At 37.6% G+C, this 26,481-nt stretch overlaps 1 protein-coding gene across 1 annotated transcript in view; it reads right to left on the bottom strand.

Annotated features, from left to right (window-relative positions):
* The window catches only part of roraa (RAR-related orphan receptor A, paralog a), a 274,495-nt gene extending 249,063 nt beyond the window's left edge, over positions 1-25,432 (bottom strand). Inside the window, exon 1 of the mRNA XM_038268872.1 lies at positions 25,100-25,432. Coding sequence (XP_038124800.1) covers positions 25,100-25,253 — 154 coding nt within the window. The 5' untranslated portion in view covers positions 25,254-25,432. The remainder of the gene's footprint in view (positions 1-25,099) is intronic.
* Between the last annotated feature and the right edge of the window lie 1,049 nt (positions 25,433-26,481).

Genomic DNA, 26,481 nt, shown 5'->3' with positions numbered 1-26,481 from the left:
AATATTCATTTAGAAGTGAAAGACATGTTGGGCATAAAGATATAATAAATTAATACCGGAACTTGTACATCTGCTGCGCAAGGTAAACCCCTATTTTTTCAAAGGACAGATGGCCGCTCACAGTCAGCCAAGTTCTGCTGGAGGTTTCTTCCTGTTAAAAGTGAGTTTTTCCTCTCTACTGTCACTAAAAGCATGTTTAGTTTGAGGGATTGCCTTTGCGTCAACAAGTTGATGCAATCGACTGGTTTTCCTTAGATAGAAAATTTATTTGACTGTATGATCTGGTTGAATTGTCTCTGTAAAGTGCCTTGAGATGACATGTGTTGTGAATTGAAACTAAAGAAACTTTTTATTGAATTCACAAACCCCAACAAACCTTCAAAATCTGTGACGATTTTAGTCAAAACAGAATCTGATTTGGTGTTCACATCATGACCCTGTAATTTCACGTGGGTTTGGAAACATAAATCAGGTGCCGATGTCATTACTATCCAGCCATGGGGTACGATGCATTTTTTCTTTTTGAGCTCTTACTATATGCACAACTCAGAAGGTTTCCTCCTTTGAATATTTGAAAAGTGAGGCAAACCCACCAAAGTAAACACTCTGCAGAACCATTATGCCAACACAGCTAACAAACTTCTTTCAGTCAGGCTGGATGGAAAGAATCAAGTTCTTTTAGACTTTTAAGTTTGGGGTATTGTTGAACAAACTAACTTCTCCACCGCTTTCTTCCCAATTTATGTTCTGTATAACATTTTTTTCCCAATAATTACATTTAAGATTTAAGTACATGAAGGCAAACTAATTAACATATTAGATGGCTTCAAAAAAAACAATGTTGGCACTGGATTTTAGGAAGGGATATCAGAGTAACTGAGGTGAATACAAATGCCACATTTGTTTAATTTGTATGTTAGTTTTTTGCCATGTTAAATCTTTTATTGACCTATCCAGATGCACTTTTAGAACAGAAACAGCATAACTTAATAAGGAGTTCTCTACATTTTCCAAATGAATGGCCAGCCTTATTATAACATGTGTTTGCTTTTGGCCATGTTCATGTCTCTGAGCATGAATTCAAGTGTGCACCTATGTGTGTGAGCACATAACTGTGTGGTAGACAGAGAGACATGATGCACCTGGGCTAAACAAATGACCCCCATGCCTGTGTGAGTTTTTCCCAAGTGAGGCTGATGCATGCATCATGTGTTACAGAGCGCTCAAGACCATGTCTGCCCGGTCTTCCTGGGATTATCTCTGAATGTGGTCCTGAAATTGCACTGTGCAAAGGAACAGTTCACCTCCTCAACAAATCCTTCCCAATGTTTGAGTTGGCAGAGAGGGAAGTGTGCAGGTCCAAAGCCCTTTGGGCACAAATCAGGTGTTATCTGTCAGACTCTGGATAATACCATCAATCTCTCCGGTCCATTTTCCATTGCTTGAAATCAAACCTGCATCAGACGATGCATCTTTGCTAGCAGCAAAAATACAACATAAACGAGTTCTGTTGAGGTTTAGCTATCTTGCCTTAATGTTGGGCATTAAATTATTGTCTGCATTTGTCAAATTAGTCAACTAGTTATTAAATGTCTAACAAAAAACAGAAGTCCAATATCAACGAAAAATAAATACAAAACTAGATCATACATAGACTGCAGCAACCAACAGTTTCCCCCCCCTAAAAAAATAATAATAGGACTGCTTAATAATTGTTACATTTCCTGTAAGCTTTGCGTTTTTTACTATTATTTTTTTGATAGTACAACGCACCAAAAGCAAAACTTTTTTGAAAGCATTCAAACACATTTAAATAACTTGGAATATTTGCAAACACATATTTCTGTTTGTTTTTATGTTTATGGCTTATAATGAAAATTAAAAAAAATCTGATTCCTGGGATTATTAAATTATTTCAAAAATACCAATTAGAAAGGGATTTTTCAATTAAAAATATATATAAATACTGCCAGGTTCTACCCTGCCAACCTGCAGGCTTGTCAAGACAGTTGTCGAGCAGATAGTTATAACAACCATTAGCAAGAATGGTAAGTCAGAAAAGGTCATTGCTCAACAAGCTGGCTGTTCACAGAAAACTGTATCTAAGCTTATTAATGCAAATTTGGGGAAAAAAGAACTTGTGGTGAAATAGGTGCACAAGTCACAGGGGTAACTGCAGCTTTGAGAGGACTATAAGGCAAAACCCGTTTAAGGCGTGGATTTTTGCTTGATTAGGTACTTCAAGAGCCACAGTGCTGAGACATATCCAGGTTAAAGGCTACAACTGTCACATTCTGATGTGTAAAATTAGAACCATCTTACCTGCGATAAGGAAAAATAGGACTGGACTGGTGCATAGTAGTCTAAAGCCCTTGTTTCTGTTTAAAGTAAATGCTTGCATTTGATTTGAAAATCAAGGTCCCAGAGCTTGGAAAAGAAGAGTACAGCATCTGCATTTGATAATCTAGGTTTGATAAACTTCACTTTGAAGTTTCTACTACCAGAGATGATTCAGAAGTTGTTGTTTATTTTCTTTTTTTATCTAAAGGTGTTGGTCCAGTGTATGCTCTAAAGTCCAAAGTTAGAAGTTAGTTTAGTAACCTGTCCTAAACCCTGTTGAGCAGGGTTGTTAAACTCAGGTTATCATGGTCCAGCTACTTCTGGACGAGTCCTTCACATTACAACCACATCTAATTTCTTTTGAATAAATAAACTATATTGAAATGAATTGAATTGAATTGTGACCGGTTATATTTTAACTACACAAAATTTGTTCTACTGATAATAAAACACCTATATATAGTCATCAAGTGTTGTTTCTTTCCCTTAACAGAGAGAAATTGTCTTTTTTTTATTGTTGAGTTCATTTTAGGATTCAAATGAGTAACTTTATTTTGCTATTTTGTTGTTGGAAAGAAAGAACATATTTTCTTCATATTTTTGACCATCTAACTGCTAACACCGACCACTAGTCTACAGCACTGTCAGCGTTAATTCAAAATTGAACAGCAATATTTTTACCAGTTTACGCAGGCATTCTGAACATGCTGGTTTTCCAATTGTGACCTGGTGAAGAGTCGATCTTCAGATTTCAAACAACCTTAAAAGGCTAGAAAGAGGTTTAGCCCTAAGCCACACAGAACACCTTAAAGTTATCTGTGAATTAGCCTGCAGCCTCAAATTTATGCTGAGGAAAATACTTCTGCTTTTTAGGCCAAAGATGATCCCTTATTTAAAGAAATAGTTTGAGTGTTTGTGAGTGGGGGTCAGTGGGGTTGTTATTTGCTTCAGTTTCTCAGCTGCACTGAATAGAATGATTGACCCAAGAAACAGATTATCACTGTGAAGTCATGAAATCAGCTGGTCTGAGTAAGTCCCAAAACATCTCCCATGACCAAAGCCTGTTTTTTGTTGCAAACATTACAAAACCCTAGACAATTATTTGGCATAAGTCATTATAAACAATGTTTAACATCACACACATATTCCCAAGTAGATCATAAAGAGCATTATTAGCAAGAACAACCTCATAACCTCATTTCTTTTTAACAAGCATCCAATGACATAATGAAATGATTGAAGTCATTGAATACATACTGTAAACATTGGATATCATTTCACTTCTCATATCTGGTAAGCATAGTGACAAACAAAGGGGAAAGTGGACAGCCCCATACATACTTTTAAAAGCTTACAAAGGGAACACTGTCATGCTTAAAATAAAAGGTCAGAATTTTAAGATATGTAAAGGAAATAAAAAACATTAGCTCTTATAGGAGGCTCAAATAAAAAATAAATAAAAAGTGTCATAGTTGACAGTTTTGGGCAACTTCCTTCACATCTGTAACTAATGGCTTAGGCTTTGAAAGGCACCTGGTCTAGTTAATTTATAATTTACCCTTAGATGGATTAAGTTGGTCCTTTAGGAGAAACTATGGGCCTTAGCAAGCAAAGAGAACCCAAAAACGCTAAGTAGAGCAAGCAGAAGTGAATAGGCATCACAAGACGAAGTTGTTCAACCGTAAATATCTCTGGATTGTTATTCCAAACCTTTTCCTCGTAAGACATTGTGAAAATGAACAGTAATTTAAAATATATTAATAAAAACATCATAACGCAATATTAAAAATAGACTTTTTGGATATTCCTAAACCTATTAGGTTTCTAAATATTTGCCGCCATAATGTGTTCGTTTAGTACATTTAAAAAATGTTGAACGAAGCAAAACTAACTCCTCATTCTATTAACAATATGACTGAGAACTAACCAGGATCTTAAAAGATCCCAAGTTTGCAATACATAAATAGCACAGTCTATAAGAAATGTCTACCACAGGATTTAATCTTCCTATTTCTGTATTATATCTATTTTGGTCTGTCACATAAAAATAGGCTTTTAACAACCCGGCAAGGCGTTAATTATTGCCTCTTAAGCACTAAATTACTGAAATAAAGCTGCAAATATTGATTGATCAGACAGCTGATATTTGTCAGGGAATACGAATAGCTGAATAACACATGGCAAAGAGTGACTTTGTGTTTCAATCACTGTCAGAATGCAGCGCAGCTCCTCTACCGCAGTGATTGAGCCCCATCATGCCACACTCATTCTCTGGCTATGCCTCCAAAAGTAATCAGTTCTTACACGCAAGAAGCAAATATTCATCAGCGACTTATTCATATTCAAAAGATGCCTTATAAAAGCAACAATGGAGCAGAATTGTCACTAACAAGCACAAAACAATGTATCTGTGACATGCTGTCTGAGCTACTAACAATTGTGATCGTCTTTTATTATCCAGTAGATGTTTTAAGAGAATCTTTATTGACAAGTGGGTTCTCTAACATTTTACCATTTAAATTATTCTAAAAAAGACAAAATTCCTTTTATGAAACCATAGAATGCAACAATGAGCAAAAGGTGTTTTCAAAAAGAGAGATAATATATCAATATGTAGGGATACTGCCTTTTGGCCCTTAAAACGGGTCGGATACAATGTTTAAAAAGAGAGAAAGCCCGGCTGCAAAGTTATTAATTAGTTAGTTCTCCGCTCAAATAAAATTCTGTCCAACCTCACCAGATTTTAATCAAAGGCTGAAAATAGTAGCTGATTGTAATCTGCACTCCGAAGTCACCAGGGGTGTTTGAAGAGCCCGACAAGCCTATGAGTGGAGCTAATTCGATTAAGTGCTGGCAGTACCTGGAGGGGACGGATCTGTATCTCCCTCTTTTTTATTTATGAGATTAAGTTTCGCTTGTTATTCCAATATAAATAATCAAGCCATCAGAAATGATACTCGTTTTCAACTCTGTTTTTTTCTCCTCTTTGTCCACAGAATACTAATGTTTGGTAATTAAAGTTTGTAAGGTGATACATTGGACTAAATCCTGGCAAATCCCTAATTTGCACATTTTCAAAAGAATCATAAATTGTATGCAGTGAAGTAATGGTGAACACTCTAAAGGGAAGGTTCAAATGACAAACAGCCAATCTGTTCCTTTAGAATATTATGCAATTACTGTTTCTTTTACAATACTTTCTTGTATTAAATAATCCTTGAAAAGACAAGTGCAGACAACAGTGATTTCTTCTTTTCATATTAAAAGTAGAGTATATGAATATGGCTTGTTCTGCTTTCTTCAAGCTCCTTCCCTATGAAGCAGATATGGCCATTTTCTTTCAATTTGATATGATATTCTTCCACTCAAAAGCATCTTCAAAGCTAGAATGTAGAGAGCCATTACAAAGTCCCACAGAAAGAAAAATAAATAATAGTTAAGAGGCTCACTTGCAGAGCTGCTTGAATAACACACTTTGCGCTTTACAGCGTTAGCTGTTCAAGCTTTAAAAGAGAAACATGCACAAGCTCCGGAAAAACCTCAAACACTGCTTTTCTCTCTGAAGTGTTCAGCCAATGTCAGTGTTTTAAAGGCTGCACAAGGAGGTACATGTTGGATAAACTGTGCCTTAAAGAACTATCCAGAACCTTTTCACATTTTGTCACATTTGAACCTGTAGCTTTAGTGTATTATATTGGTGTTTTATGTGATACACTTACACAAAGTGGTCTATAACCAAAGTAGAAGTAAAACATATTTTCTCAGATATTGTTTTAGGAAGAAATAAGAAAAAAAATATCCTTTGCATTTATGTTTATATTCCTAACCCATTAGTTTGTAGGACCATGTGTTGCATGAATTACAGCTGCAAGTGTTTTGGGTATGTCCCTACATTGAAACAATTACTGTATATATATTTAAAAAAAAGCTCAGGATCAATTGTTTTGATGAGAGCATCTATAATTTTGCGAGGAGGTTTGGGTTATCAACCTGCACAGTGGTGCAGTTTGTAGCACCGTTGCTTGCAACAAAAAGCTTCTGCGTGTAATCTTGGTCGGGGTTCTTTTTTACACAAGTTAACATGTTCTTTCTCTCCAAGCATAAGTTCTCTTTATGTACTCTGGCTTCCATCCACAGTGCAGAAACAAGATAAAGTTAACTGGGGACTAAGTTGTGGGTGTGTATTTGTGTGTCTCTGTGTTGCACTGGAGACCTGTCCAGGAGTGTACCCCACCTTTCACCCATAGACTGCTGGAGATAGAGACCAGCCACCTGTGAACCTCACAGACAAGAGGATGGACGTAGGCTTAGGTTATTTTTTTTTACAAATATGAACCACCACATTTTTTGTAGATTATGTTCAAGAGATGTTCTATATTTACTTCCATCTGTATTCCCGTCAGAGATGTCAAAAGTACTCACTTTCTGTACTTGAGTAAAAGTACAGATACTTGTGTTAAAAAATACTCTGGTAAAAGTGGAAGTACTGATTAAACTTCTTTACTCAAGTAAAAGTAACAAAGTACAGGCTTGTAAATTTACTTAAAGTATAAAAGTAAAAGTAGAAACCACTTTTTTCATGCCGTTGCCTACATTTTAAATGGATGTCTGCCAATAGGACTAGATCTCCGTTGTGTTCATTTTCAATCATCTCGTCGTCCATGCTACTATGCTAACGCCACCGCCACCAAGCTGCAATGATTTGCCGCCAATGAATACCGCCGAATCTGTCGATTCATCTTATAGTGGTGCGTCAAATGCAACGTAGATTCCCATCCAATTAGATTGAATTTGGTATTGATGACGCGAAAAATAATAACAGTAACTCCATTGAAATGATTCAAAACTAAAGTAACGAGACAGTTTTTGAAAATGTAAGGAGTAGAAAGTACAGATATTTGTGTAAAAATGTAAGGAGTAGAAGTAAAAAGTCGCCATAAAAATAAGTAGTAAAGTAAAGTAAAAATATCCGAAAAATCTACTTGAGTACAGTAACGAAGTATTTGTACTTCGTTACTTCCCATCTCTGATTCCCGTCAACTATGACCAGCTTCTTTGTCCGTGATGAAGAAAAGAGTTTTTTCAGCATAATGCTACTGAGCCAACTTTTTAGGTTAATGATTGTATATTCAGGGTATTTGTAATAGTAGTCTTCCGCTAAACAAAAAACTCTAATCTGGTCCAAAGAGTTCAATTTTGTGCTCTCTTCCATATGTTCATTGTCATAACTGCGTGGCTTTAAGCTATCTATAAATGGGGATTTCTTATGGCTTGATTTAGAATAGACTAGAATTATTGAATAAGCTATACATCATGTTCAAAACAGATATTAAAGTTGTAGGGAAACAGCTGTTCCAACCGTCTCAGTTCCTAATTCTCCCGAGTGGTGCCCGACTTTACATGAGTGAATATAGTGAATGCGATTGGTCGTTTATCAAGGGGGCGGGATTGTTGTGGCGGAAGGTTTGCAAGCCAGTTTGGTTGTGGCCGGTGTCTTGGAAGCATCTTGCTAACCCGTTAGCAACTTAGTGCTAGTAGGTTCCCAATGGGAAATTACATTGGGACCAAGTAGCACTAAATTAGTGACTTAAAAACGACACTGTCCGGGAATGCTAAGGACAGCGGAAACATGCAAGAGGAGGACAGTTTAGTGTCGAAGGTCGTGAATGAGTCTCCTCCGCCATACATCTTTTATTTAGAGAAGGAAAGTGGGGACACAGCTGTTATGGAAGAGGACGCCAAGGCAGAAGCTTGGTTCGATGTAGAAGGCTTACATGTTTGAGCGCTTGCCTCGCAACGCTGCCAGTTCTGTTAGCGCTATGCCTGCTGAAGACACAGACGTCCATCCCAGTGAACACTGGGACATAACTTAATGGGAAAGTAGATGATTCTTATTTTAACCTTTGCGTATAATAGCTGCAACACATGAATCAAGATGCTATGACCGAAAAAATTTGGTTGATGATATATGATTGGTCAAATTTAGGTGTACAAGCTGACGTATAACTAACTGGTCTGCATAAGATAACGAGAAAAAAACCCACAGATTTTAAGACAGGATTTTCGTAAAAATACAATTTTTCTAACTTTTGGGACAATATCGGCTGATAAAAAGTAAATTTATATACATGTTTAAGTCAGAATGATTTGACATTTAAATATGACTTCCCTACAACTTTAACATGTATTGGACATTAAAATAACATGCTGATACATGAGTAAATTTAGCCAACTTCCAAAAATTACATTTATGTTAGGATGGAGTTCATATTTGGGCACAGTTCAGCAAAGGTGACTTAATTTTTATATATTATTGAAGACTTATAACAGTTTAGATATACTTTATATTAAAATGTATGAAACCTAACCAAATTTTATGCGATTATCTTAATCCTGTTTAAATTATCTACATCGGACAGTTTTTCCAACACTTCCTTTATTATGTTGTATATTGATGTGTTGCTATAATTTGTTTAAGAATAATATGTTTACATATCTAAATAAAGTCTAAGCTTTAGTGCTAAGCTTTTATCTGCCAAATATTAAGCTTTTAATGTGAACATTTCAAACACTCTTCCTAAAACATAAAAAAAAAAATCACAAAAAGCTTTTTGTTGCAGAGATCTCTGCAGATCCTCAAGAGTTATCATTTTTGCCTACTTTTCAGAAGAGGGCTGAATACAAATGCACTTAATAAAAGAAAAATTTATAAAAAGACGTCTAAATCCCGCTGCTTTTTTGCCTCCATGTTGCAAATATGCATCAATGTGGTCTAAAACATTGAATCTTACAACCACCAAACTGAATATTTTGGTTTTAACAAGAGGAAATGTTGAAATGTTCATGGAGTGTGAATGCCTTTTGCAATGTGGCCATGCATAGTTTCTCTGAGGTCACATATGTACACAGTTTGGATATAAAATCATGAATTTTGTCAAATGGTTTCAAGAAGTATGATATATGGGTTCAGTTTCAATCGTTCATGTATGAAAGAAAGATAGTTTAAAAGACACTGCTGGGTCAAACATCCTGTCCTCTAGGATTTTCCATGTGGGGGTGACTTACCTCCCATCTCAGAGGGCTTCCCGCTATCCACAATAGAGGAAATGTGAAAGGCCTGGCACTTGATGTGACATGAGAAACCCTCAGAGCAATCCCTTATACCGTCCTCGACACTTCGTTCCCTTTTGCCCTCTTCTGAGGGGTCCATGTTCATATCAGAGAGTTGCAGAGCAGTGTGAAGCCAGGCAGTACTTAGGTCACACTGTACCACATTAAATTTAGACTCCTTTAACACTCTCCAATAATGCATCTGGAGTAGTTCTGGTCCAAACTATTCAAATGTTTCCTATCTAAGATACAAACTTCTGTAAATGGGCCACAGATCTAAGCCTTCGTTCACCACTGGAGATTTCAAATCAAATCTGGTGTCTGTCACAAGCTGAAATTTTCTAGCCAGCCCCAGTTAAGTCACTGGTGATTCAAACTCCAAAATAAACCATCCCAGTAGAATAAAACTTTCATCACTGATGTCAGTTAACTTTCTTACGTTAGTTTAATTAGCACTGCTTATTAGAGGGTGCACTTAAGTTTGTTCAAGCTTCACTTAAGATAAATCCAAATAAATGTTCTCCTCCCACAGTTGAGTTTGAGTAAAAGTATAATTCTATCAAACTGGGTTCTGCTATTATCACACATAAATATTCTTTAAATTAAGTTAAGCCTTTTAATAAGTAAAGCCATGACTCAGTATTAACTCTCTGGCAGCCTCCTTTAATTTTAGACCTTATGAAGTCCTAAAACATTACTTCATAAGGTATACTTTAAAAGTTGGCTTTCATCTTGCCATTCTTCCCTATATTTGTGAAGAGCACAATTATTAGTTGTTGAGTCTACAGATTCTCCTACCTGGGCTGTGGACCCCTGAATCTCCTCCCAGGTGTAAAGGGGCATCTTGGCTGTTTATCAGATTTATACTCCCCCCACCAGGCTATCACCTTAGGGTGGACAGTGATGGCGTGGTAGGTTTACAGTTCTGTTCTCCAATTCTCCCTGCTCAGATGATGGAAGTGGATTGTTCAAAGTTTAGGATATTATATAGGATGTTCTATAGCCTCTCTGTATACTAAGGAAAACTTCTGAGGCCTTTGTAGAATGACTTCTTGCACTACTTTATGTTGATCTATAACATTAACTCCTAATAAAAATCAAATGAGATGCAGGCTGGTAGGAGTCAAAATGTGAAAAGAGCGAAGATAGTATATTTGTAAGTGCATAAAGAAATGCTTAATAAACGGTTCTACAATAAGTCATCAAAAGGTCACATATCTTAAACTTTAAAAATCTGTTGTAAATAACAGCACATGAAAGTAATTTGAATGCTGACAAATTAAGTTTTCTGCATCACATTGTAAACGCAGTTCAAAATATAGATGCTGAAAAATTGAACAAAGATGACATTAATGGAGACAGTCACATGGTTCTTGAGCTAAAAGGTTACATAATCACTCATGGGTCAGATACAGAACTCAAAGAGTTGGTTCTCACAGATTTTAAATAATAATATTTTAGGGTACGGTGTAAAAGCTATAAGTTTTTAGTGTTTTCACGAGTCAAGGACGACAAGTAAATTTTTATGAAGCATTTTGCTCAGTTCATGCCATCTTTTCATTTAGCTTCAACAGCAAACACTTCAACAACTTTCACATCCCAACTGATTAAATGGATTTCAATCTCTTAACATGAGGGAAAGATCAAATGCTCTACGCTCAATAATACATAAAAAACTCTAAGACGGCATGTGCCTACAGGGGCCAACCCTCTAACATGAAACCAAAATAAAAGTTGCCAGACAAACCTAACTAAAAGATCTAACTCATCTCTGACATTCCATGCCTCAATGGATGGGGTCAAAGGTTAACTCAGTCAAGTTTGAAGGGGATTAAAATGCAATGGAGTACAAATTAAAAAGATTATCATTCAGAGATCAAACCATATAAGTGTATACCTAAAAAAAAGTTTATAAAAACAGCAAATACATCTGGAATTTACTCACTTCTATCACCTCACATGTTTGCTTTAATATTCTTCTTTCCCTCTTATTTTAAAGGCACAATAAATAATACTACATCAATATCAGTAAACAGTAAAAAAAAATCTAAATAGCATACCCTATTTATATATATCAAACATTATTTTGGCTGTTTATTTAATAAACTATATCCTTGTTAGCCATCTCACATATTTTTCCTTTATCAATAAAGAAGGCAAAGCCTTACACTAAAATATACTCAGAATCAATATGAATATAACTTTAAAAAAAACACAATTTACAGCCTTACAACTAATCTGGACAAATTAGAATTCAGAATAACTGCCTATATCTTATGTGAACATATATGGACCCAAAGGTAACTAACACAAATTTAAAACGTTGCAAGTAAAAAAGCATCACACCTCATTGTCACCTATTATTTAAAGGAGGTTGGCCCTGTTTACACCTTAGGCATTATATTCGTTGTCCTCCAGAGAGTTGAGGTGGGAGGTAACACTACAGTAAGAGCCAGAGTGCTCTCTTGGGCCTTCTAAGAGAAGATTGGAGGAGTTTATGAATGCAATATGTAATTTAAACCTGTTTTTAAAGAAAAAAGAACCAGCAATTCTATTGCATGAGAAATAGTCTAAAAGTGGAGGATATTTAAAAGTGGCAAACCTATCCAGGTCTGACCATCCAAGCACTCTAAGTCTGCAACAAGAAGGCTCCATGTCTTCGAATGACATATAAAAGGCTTTCATTTTCTGTAAAAATATATGCCTTTACAACACATTCTACGGTCGAACTTTACAGGGATTGAAGTAAAGAATTGTTCTCTCTATGAAAAACATGAAAGACAGATTAAAATGTCCTTGAGAGAATCTAGACAAGGACCCTTAAAAAATCTTTAGTGAGATGAATTTAAATTTAAAGTTAGGTACACAGCAAAATGGCATTTGCTTCACATGCTAAGATAGAAGCTTTAAGTGGTAGTGTCGCGTTAGGGGATTCTCAGCTGCATCTGGACCTGGGCACCTCGCCATCAATTCATTATTAATTACCTCAGCCAAGGAGGTAATGTTTTCATCGCCGTTGGTTTGCCTGTTTTCAACACTGTTTTCAAATAACTAAAGAATTTATGGACGGATTGTAATCAGATTTTTACCTGAGGTACGCCTTATGCCGAGGAACAATCCATTAAGTTTTGGTGATGATCCAGATCATAATTTGCTTACAGGAATTTAAAAAAAAAATATTCACTAATATTGTGAGATAGTGACGTTTGGTAGAACAAGCAGTTCAGCCCTAAACCAGAGGGTGGCGGTAGTGACTATTGACAGCTGCAACATTGGACTGATGTTGTTGGTTTGTTAGCAGGATCAACTGAAAACGTATGTACGGATTTTAAAACATATTTTTAGCAGAGGTGTGCCTCGTGCAAAGGAACAATTCATTATACTTATAAATCCAGATCATGTGCGAGTTTTAGCTATAGGTGTAAACCAAATTTTGGGGCACAATTTGCTCCATGGTAGAGCACTGCCATCTCAGAGTACTTTTCTAGTTCTGCCATGTATCAGTTTTGAGGAAAACTAAAGATCTTCACCACACAGTGTATGGAAAAAAAACAAACAAAAAAACATCTTAACTAAATGTGAGGAGTGGGGAAAACCTTTCTGGTTAATGACTACAATCAGCAAGTTTAGTCATAATCAGTGATGGGACTAACGGCGTTGAAACTAACGGCGTTACTAACGCCGTTACCTTGTTTTAGTAACGAGTAATCTAACTAATTACTTTGACTGTAACTATAACGCAGTTACCATTGCAGACACCCCGTTACTGCGCGTTACTCAGGTCGCACAATGAACCTTTTTTCATGATAGGACTCGTGCGCAGCTGCGTGAAGCTGACACCCCACCCACGTCAAAAAACTCTGCAAATAGACTGAATAGTTAGTGCAACGTTAGTGCAGATTTGTGCAGAAAAAAATATTGTTTGTGCTACTTTTGTTTAAGAGATATTAAAGATTATTTTTTTAGGTCATCCAGAGGTGCGCGCCTTGTCATGAGAGAGGGGAGGATGAGATTCCGTCTGTCAGTTGAATAGGTGGGTGTTTCTGCTGGTGGGTGTTAACGTACAGCACACACAGAGAGATGGAGAGTGAGGAGGATCCAGCAGCAAAACAGCGTTTTCCACATGGAAATACCGGTGTTATGTCGAGCTGCGTTTCCCCATCACATAACGGTTTCCTCTGCATCTCCGCACAGCGCAGGCGGCTCGAGTCACCGCACAAGCGACAGGAAACGCGCATGCTCGCTAAAGGCGCGCAACAGTCGCTCTGTGCTCGCGCCACAGGAGAACTATGGAGAGCGTGAACGATCAAATGACTAACCTGACAACAGCCAGAAATGATAGCTTATATGGAGAAAGGGAGAAATCTGGATGGATGGATGGATGGATGGATGGATGGATGGATGGATGGATGGATGGATGGATGGATGGATGGATACTCTGCCTTCTCAACCTACTGTATTTTTTATTTTAAACATTATTTGATGGCCTTTGTGGCAGGGATGGAGATCCATATTTTATGTCACACACAGAGTATACATCTAGATAGATAGATGGATAGATAGATGTTGCAGTATCTATAACAACCCAAACACACAGGATTTCAGAATTAGACATCCCCAGTTATTAATTTCATATACTCACCGGATCTGAATGCCCTGTTAAAAAACTTCACATGGCGTTCCCCCCTGATGTCATTTACGTTGAGTTGCAATAAATGCTAAACTGTCTGCAGGTTCTTGTCTTTGTCCTCCGCTCTATTCAGCTGGCTTTGAAACACACGGCGAGAAGGTGGGGGCCGGGTGGTGAGGGTTACGGGGGCGAGAAACGCAAAAGTAACGCAATAGTTACTTTTACTAGTAACTAGTTACTTTTATTGTGGAGTAACTCAGTTAGTAACTCAGTTACTTTTTGGGAGAAGTAACTAGTAACTATAACTAATTACTTTTTCAAAGTAACGTGCCCAACACTGGTCATAATTATCCTAATTATAGCTAACCTAACCTTACCTTGGATTCTTACTTTATAACAGATAATAACCTTTTTTTAATCATTTTGTTTAATCAATAAACTTAAATTTATGTTGTTTAAGTGCAATAAAATTACTTTATTTTACAGAAATAAAATACTGATGGCAATCTGTAGGTAAATATTTCTTATAAAACAACTAAGTATTCTTTGGGTTTCAATATTTCTGATCGGTCATGTGAGAGCCAAGCTTCAGATACCTATTAACAATACATAACTGTGAATTAAACCATTAATCTAATTATATCAATAAATTATTTCACACCACCAATCCCATCCAGAACAGCTACCACTGATGACTCTATTCTTACTTTCCTTTTTTTCTTTTTGGCAAAAGGTTAAAATCCACAAGTTTACTAATGGTTCCTAGAATTTGTAAAAGTAGAATGGGAGGCAGATCTTTTAGTTATCAGGCTCCTCTCCTGTGGAACCAACTAACAGTCCGTGAGCCCGACACCCTGTCTACTTTAAGAGTAGGCTTAAAACTTTCCTTTTTGATAAAGCTTATAGTTAAAGATGCTCAGGTTATCCTGAGCTATCTCTATAGTAATGCTGCTATAGGCTTAGACTGCTGGAGGACATAGGGACCCCTTTTTCATCCTTTTCCTTCATTCTATCTCTATTCTTCCACTATGCAGAATGTGTTAGTTCAAACCCAACATTTTGCTCTCTCTGCTTTTTCTCATAGTAGCTTCATCTGGTCTGCTCCTGTATGGCTGTGACACCATCCTGAAGAGAAATATCAGCTGTGATTCTGCCATCAGCACCTTTGTTTATAGATGTTTTAGCTCAGCCAATTTTTCAGTGTAGTCCTGTTTCTCTGAAACTGGATGTGCTCTTTTCATCCTCTGATGTGGGGGCTGGCTTGGAGCTTGTCTGCCTGGTTGTGTCTTTCCTGGATGTGGCCGCCTGTGGAGCTGGTTGACAAGTTCCTTTTGTAGCTCTGCTTATTTCTGTATGTCTGCTTTTGTCGCCTTGAACCCCAATCGGCCTCAGCAGATGGCTGCTCACACTGAGCTTGGTTCTGCTGGAGGTTTCTTCCTGTTAAAAGGGAGTTTTTCCTCTCCACTGTCACTACAAGCATGCTTGTGTGAGGGATTGCCTTCGAGTCAATGATTTGATGAAATCCTTAAATAGAAAAGTTTGAATCAATTTGACTGTATGATCTGTAAATTGCCTTGAGATGACGTGTTGTGAATTGGTGCTATATAAATAAACTAGTGCTGTCAATCGATTAAATTTTTTTAATCGCAATTAATCGCATCAATGCCTGAGTTAACTCGCGATTAATCGCATTTTATTCGCAAATTTTTTTTCTGATTGAAAATCATTTAAATACTCTCGATGACATACAAAAAATACATACAGGCTAGGTTTGTGCCAATGTTCTTTTTTTAAAATGAAAACAGGTCACAGACACTGATTTATGCCATAGAAACATATGGCAAGAAGATGGGGAGGCATGTAGCAAAAAATAACAAATATGTAGCCAAAAAAAAGGCCCTGAAAACAGGCTGATGTAAAAGACAGTCTTTACAGTTAATACAGTCTTTTGAACAAAGACAAGCATTTTACCCTACTGCTGTAAAATGTAGTACAGTTAACATTAGATGTTAATTAACCAAGATAATAATGAACAATTTTCAATCAATACATCAAAATCAGTAGACCGACATAACTAGATGGAGGTAGTCTATGCTCTAGAAAGTTACTTTTCAGCCTCTTAACAAAAATGAGAACACACATACACCCACCCACCCACACACAGACACACCCACCCACACACACACACATGATACTGACCTGTGGCGTACACAGACAGCAAGAGTGCCGTAGCAGATTCCATTTCTCCTCAGTAATCTGTTTTCTCAGCGTATTTCAGGTTGCTACTAGTTACCAGACACTCAACTTGTTTGTTGGTGGTGGGGCTTAAAGAAAAGGCACTAGCGCTACCCAGTGTATGAGCGTCTTTTTCCCTTGAGGAGCTTCGCTCTCGAAGCCTATGGAAAATACATAGACTGGGGGAAAATAGCCCCGCCTTCCCGCAGGCTGCAGCGGGATGTACTTGGAAAATTGTACCATAAAACCACATAGCGTTAATCTCACGTTAAAAAAATTATCGCCGTTAAAATGGCCTTGCGTTAACGCGATAATAACGCGATAATTTTGACAGCACTAAAATAAACTTAATTGAATTGAACTTATATAAACACTTTTTTTAAACTAGCATCTGTGGCTGCATGTTCAATGTTGAAATTGACGAGTTGAGTTTCTCCAGTTAATAAGAATGTTTTCATGCTTTCATATAACCAGTGATGGGACTAACGGCGTTGAAACTAACGGCGTTACTAACGCCGTTACCTTGTTTTAGTAACGAGTAATCTAACTAATTACTTTGACTGTAACTATAACGCAGTTACCATTGCAGACACCCCGTTACTGCGCGTTACTCAGGTCGCACAATGAACCTTTTTTCATGATAGGACTCGTGCGCAGCTGCGTGAAGCTGACACCCCACCCACGTCAAAAAACTCTGCAAATAGACTGAATAGTTAGTGCAACGTTAGTGCAGATTTGTGCAGAAAAAAATATTGTTTGTGCTACTTTTGTTTAAGAGATATTAAAGATTATTTTTTTAGGTCATCCAGAGGTGCGCGCCTTGTCATGAGAGAGGGGAGGATGAGATTCCGTCTGTCAGTTGAATAGGTGGGTGTTTCTGCTGGTGGGTGTTAACGTACAGCACACACAGAGAGATGGAGAGTGAGGAGGATCCAGCAGCAAAACAGCGTTTTCCACATGGAAATACCGGTGTTATGTCGAGCTGCGTTTCCCCATCACATAACGGTTTCCTCTGCATCTCCGCACAGCGCAGGCGGCTCGAGTCACCGCACAAGCGACAGGAAACGCGCATGCTCGCTAAAGGCGCGCAACAGTCGCTCTGTGCTCGCGCCACAGGAGAACTATGGAGAGCATGAATGATCAAATGACTAACCTGACAACAGCCAGAAATGATAGCTTATATGGAGAAAGGGAGAAATCTGGATGGATGGATGGATGGATGGATGGATGGATGGATGGATGGATGGATGGATGGATGGATGGATGGATGGATGGATGGATGGATGGATGGATGGATGGATGGATGGATGGATGGATGGATGGATGGATGGATGGATGGATACTCTGCCTTCTCAACCTACTGTATTTTTTATTTTAAACATTATTTGATGGCCTTTGTGGCAGGGATGGAGATCCATATTTTATGTCACACACAGAGTATACATCTAGATAGATAGATGGATAGATAGATGTTGCAGTATCTATAACAACCCAAACACACAGGATTTCAGAATTAGACATCCCCAGTTATTAATTTCATATACTCACCGGATCTGAATGCCCTGTTAAAAAACTTCACATGGCGTTCCCCCCTGATGTCATTTACGTTGAGTTGCAATAAATGCTAAACTGTCTGCAGGTTCTTGTCTTTGTCTCCGCTCTATTCAGCTGGCTTTGAAACACACGGCGAGAAGGTGGGGGCCGGGTGGTGAGGGTTACGGGGGCGAGAAACGCAAAAGTAACGCAATAGTTACTTTTACTAGTAACTAGTTACTTTTATTGTGGAGTAACTCAGTTAGTAACTCAGTTACTTTTTGGGAGAAGTAACTAGTAACTATAACTAATTACTTTTTCAAAGTAACGTGCCCAACACTGCATATAAGTATAATTTCTTAACCTGAAAGTAACAAAAATGGTATTGATTATCTAAGTATAATTAGGGAGTTTGAAATGTAAGTAAGGTGACAACCTTGGTATGGACCAATTGGGATTTATGAAATCAGGGCTATTATGACCCCTGATCATATCAGAATAACTGAGGGACTTTATGATACAGTCTAATTCTTTTTTTTTTTATCCATTTTACTATACTATTTGTATACGATACAATACTATTTGTGCCATGTAATATTTTGAAAGTTTGGAGGTTTCAACTATTCTAGTTTTTTAGCTTTTGGTGAAGTTTTTAAACGTATGGATGGAGGATCAGATGGTTTACCCAGGACCATAGAGAAGATATGGGGTATTTTAGAGAGGACCATTATTTTAATTGCCAACACCCCCAGTTACTGATAAAGGGTGAATCCTTCATTGCAGAAGGATTGCCTTAGCTTTTGCAATTTTATATTTATTTTTGCTTTGATGAATTACAGCTGCCAGTGAACATTGAGAAGAAGAGTGTAGATTCGTGTCTAGTTCTCCTTCAACTGTGCCCTTTACAACACCTGAAGCTCAACTTCAAATATAATCTGAATAGATTTTAACCATATAGAAAGTTAGCTGCTTAGCCTTTCTCAAGATCATCCTTTCAAGTTTGATTTTATGCAAATGTATGAACTTGGCATATGTTGGTTATTTTTTAAGAAAGACAAAAATGTCTTTAAAAGTTTGAAAGTGGTTTAGCTGGTGTCTAATGCATGTTAAGACAGTAACACTGGATCCTTGCTTAGCAATAATAAACATTTATGAGAATATTTCTTTAAATTTCATAATAAAAAATATATATTTTTGTTCGTTAATAGCGAAAAAAGCATTAATCTGATTGTTTTAGTTATAATCGAACATACATTTCCTGTGTTAAAAATATTACTTAAGCTTTGAAATCCATAAACAGAAACTTTTCAAAGTTGTGTCCTAGTTGCTGTAACAATTTATGCAACAACGTAGTATGCAAAAGAATATACAGGATTATGGTTAACATTAGGTGTCTGACACATACTAAAAAATGAAAATCTGATGAAATAACAAGTTCTCTGGCTTTTTAAACTGAAAATAGAAGATTCATAAAATTGTATCTACCTCAGCACACATTTAGCTAAGAAAAAAGAGCTGAAGGTATTTCAAGTCTGTATCTTCACCTTTCATCCAAAAGAAAGAGAATGCTAATCTCCAGAATATGAGAATGTCACGGCAACACTAATACTGCTGTCCACCCGAGTGGCGTGCAGCCTCCATGTCAGTGGCGTACTGACATTCTGTCCTAAAGACCTTTTAAAAAGAAGGAAAAAAGCAGATCCTCCTTATTCAAATTTTATCAACGCTGAAATAAAAACAATAAAATTCCCTATACCAGTTGAAAGCTTTAATTTAGTATACCTAAAACAATACTGCAGAATAAAGTGTTCATTAAAAAGGAGATATATTATTTTTATACCACAGGGTCAGGTGTTATTTCTGTAATATGAAACCAATTCCCAAAGCATCTTTCCTTTTTCTTTTTTTTTATTCCAGGCAAGAAAAACACAAAATTTAGAATAACAGCAACTGGCATAATCACAAGACAGGAGATACTTCATGTAGACCTTTTTTTTCCTGTTTCATCACATCTATAAATAAATCATAGAAACAAACCAGAACTGAATCCTGCTGAAAACCACATCAAATGCTTTATAGCTTTAATTCTTTGAAAAAAGAATTAACAAATTGGTTTCCTTATTAAGTACAGATACTATGAAACACAAACAGCAAATTTCAAAATTGTCTGTTAAACACAAATCCCCACTAAATGAACCCCTGGACACCAGACCTTCATTCTGGTCTTTATCTTTGCATCAACGGTTGTGCAATGTGTAAATATTAGGTTTCATCTTTTTTAAACACAGAACTCTACCATAAACAATTATCACACCTATTCAATCTCACCAAAAAATATAGCGCACCCTTAATGCCATTTTCCTGACCCGCCACAAATCTTAGCAAAACTTCTACGGTAACCCCCTTAAAATATACACTAGTAAAAATATATCAACACAGGCTTTAGTCAGTACTGTCAGAATATATAATTGCTTCAGAAAGCATTCAGTCATGTATTTTTTCTGCGACGGACCTAAAAAGCTGTGGATCCTTTCTAAACCCTCCGATTACAACTTTTGGTTCAAGCCTCTATTAGCTGTTTTTAGTTTTCATGCATGGAGTGCAACAGAGAACAGAAATGTTCTTATGATTTTATTGGTGGTATTATAAATGAATAGGAAACTGCAGAATGGCTTGCGTTCAAGAATTTAAAGAATTTAAACTTAGCCTGTATCCAGCTTTTGCTAGTTTAGCATCAGAGCTAACATCGAACTAGTAGGATGAGCTCCTCAATAGGGCTGGGTATTTTCGCCAAAGTCCTGAATCGATTCAATTTTGATTCATACAGTTCTAAATTGATTAATTTTGATTCGATCTGTTTTTACAGTAATGAAAATGGTTCAACTGTGTTTCAAAATACTCATGTATTTTAGTTTTTCCTGTCACATTAAATACAAACTGCAAACTTGTAAATCAGAAAGTTTAAACATGAGATGTGAACAAAACTGTCTCAAAAGTGCAAACTTGTTTGTGAAAATAGAAAAAGTGAAGCATCACGCGAGCAAGCAGACGTGGTATCTTCAATGCACAAACCATATTTGCAGCGTTGTCTGTAACAACTACAGGGTGTTTTCTAGTCAGCCTCCATTTGTTAATGTCTTCAGTCAACCTATTGGGTATATTTGCAGCTGTCTGACTTAAAGTAATCTTGAGTGCATCTTTACTGCTAATTTGAATGTGAACGTCACGCAGGTCACTATAAAATGAATCGATCTCATTCCCTAGAGATCGATTTTTCAAAAATGCAAAGGAATCGATTCAAATCGATTTTTTTTACCCAGCCATACTCCTCAATACAATTAAAGCTACAGTGTGTAATTTTCAGCGACATCTAGCGGTCAGACTACAGACCGCAGCAACATGAACATCTCCCCCCCACCGCTTCTCCCCCCCAACAGTACGTCGAGCGTTACGGGACAAAATTTCTTCCACGACGTCCACATCACCTACCCTCTCAAGTGATGAGGTTTGTTTACATAGATAATTTTACAGATAGTATTTCATTAGTCTGTGTAGGGTATAGATTTCATGTAGACTTAAGATAATAAATATACCCGTTATTTTTTCTACATCGTTGTGACGTCTTGGTGAGCTGCTTTGCATGGTGATATAAACAGACGAAGTAATTGTAGTCATTAGTTTAACAGCGAGATTGTGTTCGCTGGAAGAATATATATTCCCCGTTTACAGAGTCCAAGTCATTTTGGTGGCACGGGGGTTACAACGCGAGGGAGAGGGAGAAGAAGAGGGCGAGGGCGTGCAGCTAGGGCCAGGCGAGAGAGGGGAGCCAGCGGGGTGAGAGCAGAGGAGGAAAGGCTTGAAGATCTCCAAAGGAGCCGGAGAGAAGTAACCGAGGTATATATCCAGAAAATTATTTTACAGAAAATTACTGAATCATTACCTATGAAACGTCAGGGACGTTGCTGAATAAGTATACTGGAGAGTAACAGCATTATCACGCAGCATGTTATTGTTTTAGACAGGTCTGAGCATCCTGTACTCCAAAAACTGCAGTGATATTAGACAATTGTGTGTGTAGGATTAATTACCTGTCCAAGAGAAAACTGGCAACTTGAGCGTCACTTTGAAAACCTTTTTCCTCCATCAGTGACTTCCATCGTGTAAATGCCGTGCCAATGTTGATCCGTGTTTTTTATCGTTTCTTGTCACGCTTGCGTTTATTCTCGTCGTGTTTCCGCTTCTTAGATGACGGGGGTTCAGTGTCCGCCGCTTTTCGTTGTGATACAGAGTAGGCATGATCCTCCATTCGTCTGATGTTTGGCCACACAGTGCCAAACAGTTTGCAAAGTCACTCACGCCTGCTGCCTTGTTCACCTTTCTTGTTACTGAGGCGCAGTATACCTGCTTCTTCTTCTTCTTTGGTTTCAGGCAGACTAAACGCTTCTCAGGCATAATACTGCCATCTACTGTTCAGTACCGTCTCAGTTAATCTCTCTCAACTTGCCGTAGTTATTTTTGAGCGTCATGGGAGATCTCGCAATCGCTAGTTTGTTGCCTCTGCGCTTGCCGTAGCGCAAAGATGTCTGCCTCCATGGCTGCGAGACCCGCTCCTATGTAATTATAAATAACGAATTCTAAGGCAACGCAAATATTATGGTTAAAAGGCTGAGCTCATAGGTGATGATAAATAACATAGTTATGTATAATATATTAAATTTCTGACTTTATATGCCTGTAATTATTACACACTGTAGCTTTAAGTTTTGTCAATGGGAGTCACACGTAAGCTGTGATTTTAAACCAGAGGGGTTACATGCTATAGTGTTACTTTGAATCCAAAGGTTTAGATGTTGCTTTAATGAGGTTATTTGTGTTCATTTTAAACTTGAAACTGTTTGCAGACGTGAAGGTGGTGCAGTGGTCCTTTGCCGCATGTCTCTACCCCTCTCTCGTACCCCCTTTCCTGTCAGCCTAGTGTTGAAAAAATTATCCACTAGTGCAGCAAAAAGACACACACACACAAAAAAACTGTTTGCAAACTTATTTTTCTTTAACCGCAGTTCTTACAGATAAAATGCTCCACCTAAGCTTTATTTGTGTGTGGTGGGGGGGAGGGGTTGGACCCTTTTTCTAGAACAGAGTTTAAAACTTTATTCTGCCTTAATAAATAGTGCTTAGTGTCAAACCTATCTTCTAAGAGAGACCCAAGACTAAAATTCACACGACACCTTTATATGAAATGTACATATTCTACTTTTGCTAAGCAAGCTACTGCTAAAGTCAAACTTTTCCAGGTGCACTTTAATAATTTCCACCACTGAAATGATTGTTTCCAATCAACCCAGCTGGGTTTACTTTTGAAAGAAACTGCATGAAACCTTATAGAAGAAATGAAGAAAGTCTGTAATTTCTCACACATGAATCATAATTTGATCCTTTTTTCTTTGTGTGTCTTTTTACAAGCTGGGAAACATAATCTTAACATTTAGATTTTATTTTTTCTTTTAATAATGGGAGTGTAAATTAATCAGTTATGTGCTTTAATTCAAATCTAACACAATAAGATGTGCACATTTACAACTATCTTATTAGTTAAACACCACACCAGCAGTGTGCTTTTTCAGTGTAAGGTATTTTTAAACAAGTCTAACAATCAAAAATACACTTCATTAGATGTATTATAATGAAACCATCTCTGCAAATATGTTAGCATGTTTTTATTTAAAAGAAATCTACCTATTTATCAGGCATGTTTTAATTTTAGAAGTTTTCAAAAAAGTTTTCTTAACTCTTATTATAAGCCATCTCTATACCTACTCTTACTATTTTGTAAAAGAGGAGAAATAAACTTTTAGAGTGGCTAGGGAATCTTTTCATAGTTCAGTGATTGTCTCACTGATTTTTTTCCAGCCATTCAGCATTACATAACACACCAAAGGCGTTCTTTTCTCCGTCTTTCTCCTTTCCTGGCGCACTTTAATCCAAAGCGTAAAAAGGGTGGGGTGTATATGGGTCAGCAGGTTAGGAGTGTTTCAAAGTCAAACTTGTGAAAGAAGAAATCAATCCAGGAATCTTCCAAACCACCTGTCTCGGCCTTTTCTATTACATAAGCGCTCAGGCAGCGTGCGCCAGCCCACAAAAAGTCCCACAGTATCGCCTGCAAGTGGTGTATAAATACCCGCTATAAGTGGACTCCCTTATTTATGATTAAAGTAGACAATCGCAGTGAAGGAGTGGGTGAACACTATTCCTTTAGAGTGAACAGATCCGCGATGAGGATGATTTCTGCTCTCGGTTGCGCGCCTCTGTTTATGGCTAAACCTGTTACATAACCAGCTTACATTCCACATTCACCATATCACATTCTAAATATACCCCTTTGCGCGAAGCGCAGGAGGAGAGCAGACGCATGCAAAGCCCGCACTTCAATGAAATAATTGTTCCACCTACACCTCAGCGCAATGTGAACTCTGCTTGCTCGGAATCGGCAGAGAAATCCTCATTTCTTTGAACTTGGTTATACTGGAGACAGTAGAGAGGGGGTGTGGTTAAACACACTGTCTTGTACTGTAAAACATGGACGGGACATGATGGATAAATATGATATTTGAGGGCTTGTTTGGTTTTATTTGGGTTGCAAAAATATATTTGCAGCTCCTGCTTTGCAACAATAAATAAAAAAGCTCCTAGTGCGTCTTTTTTTTTGCAGAATGGAACAGCCTAAATGAGTGGATAAAACAGCCAGATGACGCTGTTAGAGGGGAAAACGTCCCTGTAACCAAACAGAAGAGGACTGATCGATAAACTAACCCACAGTTTCCCCAAAGTTCACTTTCGACACTTTGCCAACAAAGCGCCTGAGCGCACAGGTTGGCCTGTTAGTGCAATGGGAGTAGCTCCTGATAGTGGAGTCTGAGTTCCTGGATAATTGATTAATCTTGCAGTCGGAGTAAATGTGACATCTGTGACCGTATCACCCCCCACCCCCCATGATTTTGGCTGTCAGCGGAGCAGCGCGCACATAGACGCACACAAACCGAAGCGATAATTGCAATCAAAGTGGAAAAAAAATGCCCCTGATCGTGCATATCTAAGCAACAAGAGAAAAATAAAGTATTGGATAAATGAAACACGGCGTGCAGTTATCATGAGGATATATGATCTGATTCATTTTGAAGTTGGATTAGAAAAAAACGCCATCGGATCGTTTTCCCCCATTACGCTGAAACTGTCCATTTGCAGCTCGCTTACCTCTGTTGGTGCTGGAGCAGCTCTGCTTCCGAACCGGGGCTGGATGCTCCGCTTTTCGGAGCGTCTCCAGGTTTACCGGGGTTTCCCTGACCGGGGTAGCCGGCTCCGAGGCGCTGTTGCCCGGGTCGCTCGCTGGATCTGGAGGGGACTCCATGTTGATTTCTCTCTCCTGCTTCAGATTCACTATCAAACTAAAGATAAGGCTTTTAACTAACTATCGGCGATCTGTGAGGTCGGACACTACGTCCTGCTATCTAATTTAGACTAGAAGTAAGAAATGAGAAATGCGAGTGTGTCTGGAGGTGGGTGTGTAGGTTTGATTGTCCACTAGTAGCGCTAGTGAGAGCTCAAGTCATGCAAGCTGAAAAGGGAGAGGTTGTCAATATAGCAGGAGAATAGGTAGAAGGCCTGAGAGTGATCCAAACTAATCGACCCTGCACCGTTTTGCATGAGAATTTGGGTAATTTAATGCAACCCAGCCTTCACAAATTATTGCATTCATTTAGATACAAAGGCAATAACAGATGTGTTGGGTTTTTTTGTGTGCTTACATCAGATGTACACTGATGTTTGTTTTGGAACTTAAATTTGCCCCAAACAGTCACAAAACCAGAGGAGTAGGCAGAAAATGTTTATTAGGGTGGCCAGGCAATAACCAATGAGCGGATAGAACCTCAGGGTCAATCTACACTATTCCAACAGAAAAATTAATGAGCAAAACATCCATATTTTCTAAATTAAAACTAACTTTACTTTCCAAAAGCCTTTGCTAACAAATGGATGCACATATTTAAACATCCATGCTTCCTAGATAAAAGGTATAGTGGATAAAATTCTTTCAGGGTTAACCTCCCGGGCGAAAATTTTTTCCATTGTTAATACTTATCTACTTTTATCAATAATCATTCTTCATAAAATTGATATTTACAAGGACTAATATCTACATGAAGCAAATTTTTACACTGTGAGATCAATAAAGTCATAAATTGATTATTTAATACGTTTTTATTAAAAATATTTATTTATTTGTGATTTAACCTAAGACTCCTGACTTGCATTTTCTTTTATAGCCTATATATGTGTAAAACACAAAATCTAGTTATGAAAATAGCCTGAATACAGTAATTATTATCTTTAATATTAGTATATTGATGTGCATAATAAACCACAGTGTTTTTGTTGTCAAGTAACTGTTAATATATCAAAAAATTAAAATGTTTTGAACATTCCATTTGAGAGTATTACTGCTGCCACCATCTGTATCAGAGGGGAAAAAATGGTAGGGGTGGCCACAGGGGTGACTAATGATTGGCTAAGGGTGGCCATGGCCACCCCTGACCCCCCATCTAGCTCCGCCCCTGCAAAAAACATAATATTATTGC

The sequence above is a fragment of the Cyprinodon tularosa genome, unplaced genomic scaffold (assembly GCF_016077235.1).
Source record: "Cyprinodon tularosa strain WSP-4 unplaced genomic scaffold, ASM1607723v1 ctg71, whole genome shotgun sequence".
NCBI classification, from domain to species: domain Eukaryota; kingdom Metazoa; phylum Chordata; class Actinopteri; order Cyprinodontiformes; family Cyprinodontidae; genus Cyprinodon; species Cyprinodon tularosa.
The sequence above is the reverse complement of the archived record's forward strand: the minus strand, read 5'-3'. Positions and strand labels throughout refer to the sequence as shown.